The 7,500-nt window shown below is 42.7% G+C and overlaps 1 protein-coding gene across 3 annotated transcripts in view; it reads right to left on the reverse strand.

Annotated features, from left to right (window-relative positions):
- shroom3 (shroom family member 3) overlaps window positions 1-7,500 on the reverse strand; it is an 85,733-nt gene that overhangs the window by 62,938 nt on the left and 15,295 nt on the right. For all 3 annotated transcript variants that reach the window (XR_013932484.1, XM_080419063.1, XM_080419062.1), the window contains exon 2: window positions 5,105-5,259. Coding sequence is in view for 2 of the 3 variants with exons in the window: in XM_080419063.1 (XP_080275189.1) it covers window positions 5,105-5,259 (155 nt within the window). In the remaining variant the exon portion in view is untranslated. The remainder of the gene's footprint in view (window positions 1-5,104; window positions 5,260-7,500) is intronic.

Below are 7,500 nucleotides of genomic sequence, written 5' to 3' on the forward strand. Positions count from 1 at the left end.
ACACATGGTTTCCCTTGCCTTTAAAAAAAAAAGATTTCCATGAGATGTTATTGTTGTCGAAACTGTCTGTCTCTGGAAATGTGGCATCAAATCCCACCTTCACAACCGTTGGCAGTCCAAATGGCGTATGAATAAACAACATATGCGGGGGCGCCGCTGGCCTAGCGGTTAAGGCGCATACCGCATAATATAGGTTCTAATGCAGCCTGACAGCGAGTCGCAGGTTCGATGCCCGAACGACAGTTGCTGCGTATCACTCCTGTCTTGCTCTACTGAAAAATAGATATATTTTTAAAAAAAATCACATTTGAAGAGATGGAAGAAGATTTGAAGAAGGAAACACGTTTGTTTCGATCAACCCCGACCAGTATACCTCAAAGAACAGAATCAGAAACAAACAGGGAGCGAGGTGGTCTACTGCTTCTTTATAGTGACACCAACGCAGTTCCATCCTCCTCCTGCCTCCACAGAATGCATCCTAATCCACGCTGGAAGAAGAAGAACACCTGGCTTCTTGAAGAACTCATTTCCAAGTGGTGTATGTAGGATCTGAACCTATTTATGAACTGACTGTACATACACGCAACAGTAATAATGACAAGCTAAAGTCACCGGAACCTCTCTCCTTGTCTACTCTCCTCTCACGTTGCGTCCCTGCTTTACCTTCCTGCAAAGCACCAAGTGTATGTCTGTGTCTCTCTCTGTGTGTGTGTGTGTGTGTGTGTGTGTGTGTGTGTGTGTGTGTGTGTGTGTGTGTGTGTGTGTGTGTGTGTGTGTGTGTGTGTGTGTGTGTCTCTGTGAGTCTAAAGTTCTACCTTACATCACACACACACCCCTTCCAGGGACAAGTGAATCACGAGTGGCAGCTATTAGCTGTTCTATTGTGTCTGCTGCTGATTCTACTGTGTGTACATACCAAACCATCTGACTATGATGATGAACACGGAAATCAATGTAACTCGTCCGTTATCACATTTTGCACTTGTGCTGTATCTATGCGTCAAAAATAGCAGATCTACAAGCTCATAGCGCGGCACCGAGTGCCGTGCTATGAGCTTGTAGATCTGCTATTTTTGAAAAAGATTGAAAAAATATTTTTGAGATTTATTTAAAAAAACTGTTAGGATTTAGAAAACATTTTTAAGAATCGCCTCAGGTCTTAATGGGTTAATATATTTGTGAGGACCAAACGCTCCCACAAGTATAGTAGAATTTGAGAAATGTTCCTGGTCCTCACAAGAAAAAGTGTTGTTTATGGTTAAACATACTGTAGGTTGACAATTAGAAAACGATTCAGGTTGGGGTCAGTGTGTTAGGATTAAGATATTTAGAGGTTAGGTTTAGGCGTTGGGATTAGAGTTATTTTCCCTATTAAATACTTTGTTGAGCGGCGATGTCACGCACCGAAAAATTGCTGATCTACAAGCTCTCAACGACGCGTTGTGAGCTTGCAGATCAGCAATTGTAGATCTGCTACTTTCAGCGTATTTTCAATGCCGTTCAAAAATGTGTGAGGTCCTCACACGCATAGTAATACAAACGTGTGTGTGTGTGTGTGTGTGTGTGTGTGTGTGTGTGTGTGTGTGTGTGTGTGTGTGTGTGTGTGTGTGTGTGTGTGTGTGTGTGTGTGTGTGTGTGTGTATTTGTGTTGCAGGTGACTGGTTCCGTCTTGGACTCTGAACCAGGACATAAAGTACAGCAGCATCCTCAACAGCTTCCACATTATTATACACTGACTGACTGGGAGGGAGCAAGGACAGAAGGAGGGGGGGGGGGGGCGGGCAAAGGGAAGGAATGGAGGAAGGATGAAAAGGAAGGAAGGACTCACTTCCAGGGAGTGTGACTGAGAATCGATTCCCAGGCCACTGACAGTCTAACAGCCACAAAGAAGTTGCTTGTTTCTGACAAACCCTTTGTTTTAATTTACTACGCACACACAATAGGACAGCCACTATAAAGGAATACATGTGTTTATTGTTAAAGGAACATTTCTCCTTTTTTCAATATCATCTACAATATATGTAGAGGATGTAAAGTGACTTTGGGTTCCTTGAAGAGCACTATATAAATGTGAGCTATTATTATTACTATGATGATACGGTGGCATTTCTGTTTACACTGTTCTGTTTTTTTGTGTCTCTGAGATGTGGATGTGCCTGCCGATGACATCATCGGTGGTCATTTCAAGCTATTTTTAAAAGAAAATGTATTGATGGAACATCTATTTATCTTTCCATTTAGCTTGGAATGATCACAACCACCAGTGATGTCATTGGCAGGTACATTTCTGAACCATCCACAGCCGGGGTGAAGTGTTCCTTTAACAATTTGTGCTTCTGGCAACATTAAGACATTAGCGCTGCCAAAAGCAATCTGAAGGACATGACGAGGGACAGCTGGCTGCACCGTGCATGTAGCCTGTCAGCCAGTGGGACAGAATTTCGTTCAAGCATGCATTTTATGTATTTTTGAATGACAATAAAGCTATCTATCTATCTATCTATCTATCTATCTATCTATCTATCTTATTCTTAAAATGACACAGATGCTTTCCTGGTCTTAATGGATTAAGGTGCGTTATAATAATGATGTATTGGGGGTATCGTGAGTTTGCACACAGAGCACACAGTGTGTGTGTGGGGGGGGGGGGGGGGGCACTACAACTGCTGAACCCTAGGAAGTACAACAGCACCATAACATATCAGATGCTGAATAAATATTATTGTTGCTCCGTCAACGGGCCTTGTGGCATAATTAATAGCCTAGCCTTATAATACAGTCGGTACAGACAGCGCTCTCATATCCCTGCTCTGGTGGCAGCCTGGCAGGGCTGGTAGACTGGACGTTTAGTCATTTATTTCCCCCCAAACGTTAAACATTATACAGTCTCTGTCCAAAACTGTTACTTTTCAGGATGCAAATATTGTGAAAGTAGAAGATCTACAAGCTCACGACGTGTCGCTTAGCTGGTGCCCAAAAGGTGAATTTGATGTCTTGTGACATCAAACTAGTGAAGATATCCGATCTACAAGCTCACAACGTGTCGCATTGTGACACGTTGTGAGCTTGTAGATCTGCTATTTTCACTAGGCTACTCCTTAAAGGTTTCTTAATTTTTTTCATATATGAAGTTCTTTTGAAAAAATTAGAAATTCTTGTTATCTCGGAAAATGTTCGATTTCTTTTCATTAATCCTTTGAAATAATAAAAAGAAAATTGTGGGAAATAAAATTAAAAAAAACTGATATTTACTCGCGACCCATAAAAATGGGTCAAAACAAATAGGTCCCGACCTCTAGTGTTTGGGAAACACTGACCTAGACATGCAGCTAAATTTACACCAAAGCCCCTGCTGTCACATTTCTAGCATCAAATTACATTACATTACATTACAGTCATTTAGCAGACGCTTTTATCCAAAGCGACTTACAATAAGTGTATTCAACATAGGTAGGGAACGAAAACTACTAATCACCAGAAGTCTTTAGTGCATTTTCTGCAAAAACAAGCAACCAAGAGTATACCTAGCGCTAAGGTAAAAGTGCAATATATCAGCTACCTATTTCCTTAAACAGATGAGACAAAATAGCTAAATCAAATGAGCATGAGCTAAAACAAATAAGTGTATCGACTAAACAAGATCCAATAAACAATACAACAATAGAAAACAAGCGTTCGTACAACTAGTTAACAACAAGTAGGTCAGGCAGAGAGGAAGGGTAGTGTTTCCTGAAGAGGTGGGTTTTCAGCCTGCGGCGAAATATGGGCAGTGACTCTGCTGTCCTAACATCAGTGGGAAGTTCATTCCACCACTGTGGGGCCAGAACAGAAAAGAGTCGTGACCGTGTGGATCGGCCAGAAGGACCCTTGAGTGACGAGGCAATCAGTCGCCCCGGTGACGAGGCAATCAGTCGCCCCAACATTTTCAAATGTTGGTGGGCAAGAAAAAACATGCTGCCGGATTATGCAGTGATGGGTGATGATGCAGCGATATATTAAAAATAATTAGCTCATCCTGGCACTGTGCCATGGCATGGCAAAGCCAGCTTGTTTTCGGGGTGTGACAGCATTGTGTGACTAAGCATTAATCGGTTTTAAAAGGCCAGTCCACACCAATGCAACTCCTTGCAACTAATTGCAACATGCAACTACTTGCAACCATTATCTCCAAATGGCACCGGCCGGCAACGGGTCAGTCTAGACCACTGCAACGGTCTCTAAAGCGTTTTTGTTGCAAGGAGTTGCGTTGGTGTGGACTGGCCTTTACACTGCAATGGTGGGACACCACTGATTACATTACATTACAGTCATTTAGCAGAAGCTTTTATCCAAAGCGACTTACAATAACATAAGTAGGCAAGGAGACTATACTAATCACCAGAAGTCTTAAGTGCATTCTCTTCTAAAACAAGCAACTACGAGTACACCTAGTGCTAAGTTAAAAGTGCAATATATCAGCTGCCTACTTTCTTAAACAGATGAGACAAAAAGGAAAATCAAATGAGCAAGAGCTAAAACAAATAAGCGTATCGAATAAGCAAGATCCAATAAAACAAGAGCTCGTACAACCAATTGACAAAAAGTAGGCACTTGGTTAACCGGAGTCCCCCAGGGCCAGGGGTCTATACTACCTTGACCTTTTTGACCCAAAAGTGAACCATCACCTTGGGCCAACCTGGTCTGATCATTACCTACACATTTCATGACAATTTGTCCATCCGCATCTTACTAGCAAACAAATGGAAAAGCAAATTGTTGCAGGCAGGGTAATGCTTTCATAAAAACAAGGAAGTCATTTCTGTGCAAAAGCTGCAAGCACCTTTAAATTTGCACTTAAAGCTAACTTGCCAACTTACACAGTATCTTATAATAGCTAAATCATAATTATATAATAAACTAGCCAATTGTTATTATTACTAGTAGTAGTATTACACTACTTCAAGTTCCTCACTTTGCAGGCCTGTAATAATGGACCTGGACCTGTGCATATGAACACACTGTTTTTTTTAATATATATACACACACACACACACACACACACACACACACACACACACACACACACACACACACACACACACACACACACACACAGTGTTCTTACCTGCGTATGGTGAGTTGTAGGGTCATGTAGGATCCTTTGACCAGTGAGATCGCTTCCTGTCTGAATCCACTCAGCTCCACGTCATTAATGACGATCATCTCGTCCCCAGCCTGTAGGGGGTGCTCTAAGCAGTCCGCCTTACCCCCTTCCTCTACCTGTGGACACAAGACAGTGTTGCCAGATTCTGTGAGAGAAACAAGCAACCGGGTCTAGGAAAACCAGCCCAAAAGAAGCGACTATGAGCCACATGAGCACTTTAACATATACATCAGCTATTTGAAAATAGCAGATCTACAAGCTCACAACGCGTCGCGTTGCGACGCGTTGTGAGCTTGTAGATCGGCTATTTTCAAATAAAACCTTGCGGGGAAATTATAATAAGCAGATCTGGCAACCCTGGACACAAGACAGTTATATGTACTGTATGTATGTCGATGTAAGTGTAGACATGTGACACACTGCTGGGCGCCGGGCCCCTCGCAGCCATCATCACTGCATTCCGGGTCACAGGGTCCTGGAAGGGCAAACCAACACGCATCATCGTCATGGCAACAGCATGATAATGAAAGACGGGGTGGAGAGGACCAGCAGGACACGCCCACCCCCCCGCCCCCCCCCCCCCAAACTCAGGTAAAATAAATTCTAGTCTAAAATGTTCCAGGAAGTACAATGAATCGTTGTCTCTTTGTTCAGCCGTGATATGACAAGACGTGATCATCATTGAGTGCTGCGTGCATTGAGCAGTGTTTATTTTGACAGCAGATTTTGATTTGGTTTTAGTCATAGTCTTTTGAATAAAATTCCATTTAGTTTTTAGTCATATTTTAGTCACCTGAAATGTTTTACTGTTAGTCTAGTTTTAGTTGACTAAACGTCATAAGATTTTAGTCGACTAAATCTAAAGTTGATTTAGTCGACTAAAATGTATGCTGGCGGTGCCTTGATGGCGTCGTAATGGCTGTTTTACACTTGGTTGCGTGCTGAAATCGAAAATAGCCGCTGCGACGCGTTGTGAGCTTGTAGATCGGCTATTTTCAGAACGCAACACCCGAGCAAAACCAAACATAAAATGCGTCGCGTCTTTATCACAATATGCCCAAATACGGAAGTGTCATAGTACTGACAAAATTCAGATCATAGATTTAGCTCAAATAGACATTCAGGTTGAGTAACAGCATTAGCTATTCCATATAATGATGTCATCACGCAATGATATCACAACATCATTATTACATCAGATGTAATTGTCCTTTTAAATGTCGTTATTGTAGTTTCTAACACAACACCATTCAGCAACTTCTGGGAATAAATGTCCCTGCCTTCTAAAACAACCTTTCTTTAAATTACTTACACTGATTCACAGTGGTGCTGGTGTGTGAAATGTTTCACTGGACGATACATCTGAAAGGACATGATAATGACTCCCTAGCTGCTGTGGTAGTCGGACACAAGATGTACTCATTTGAAGGAAACTATTTTAAGAAGAACAGTGGTCAGATGGAAGTCCACATCTTTAACACAGTGTCTCTGCGCTGGAGGAAGTTGCCCCCATGGACAAATGGAAGAGGAGAAGGTCCCCCTGATGTTCCTTCCAGGCGCTCGGGCCACACAGCTGTACTTATAGCAGAGTGCATCTACATCTGGGGAGGGTATCCTTACTGCAACCTGCTCTATGGATTTGATGTCGACTCCCACAGATGGTTCAAGCCCGAGATTTCTGGAACCGTTCCAGAGGCGAAGTACAACCACAAAGCCTGTGTCTTGGAGAAGGTCATGTATATCTATGGAGGATCTGTCAACCGGACTGGATACACTAATGACATGTACAAGTTGGACACCACCACAATGGTCTGGGCTTTAATTAACACCAGAGGAACTCCACTACCTGTTTCAGATTGTCACTCTGCCACCATCATCGGGACAAAGATGTTTGTATTTGGGGGCCGTGGGGACGACGGAGTCTACTACAACATCAGAGTGTTTGACACAGAGACCAACAACTGGCTGAACACACCTCCTGCACAGCCTCTCCCAGTAGGACGCTGGGGTCATTCAGCCTTTGCCTACAATGGAGAGCTGTACATATATGGTGGCTACAACAACCACAAATACTTAAATTATGTGTGGAAATTCAGCCCAGTGACCTTCACCTGGAATAAGGTTGAAGTCAAGGGAAACGGCCCTTCTCAGATGTATTATGGTGCATGTTGCATGGTGGGAGATCGTATCATACACTTTGGTTGCAAATACAACCAAGTCTATGATGATCTGTACATCTTAGATTTAAGTCCAACACTGAAGACATTATGCAAGCTAGTAGTTATTCAGTACGGTGTGGAGCAGTCAGAACTCCCTCACGACATCAGGTGGGAACTGGCAGCCATGACTAAAAACCA

The sequence above is a fragment of the Gymnoscopelus braueri genome (genome assembly GCF_963280865.1).
Source record: "Gymnoscopelus braueri genome assembly, chromosome: 22".
Classification (NCBI taxonomy): domain Eukaryota; kingdom Metazoa; phylum Chordata; class Actinopteri; order Myctophiformes; family Myctophidae; genus Gymnoscopelus; species Gymnoscopelus braueri.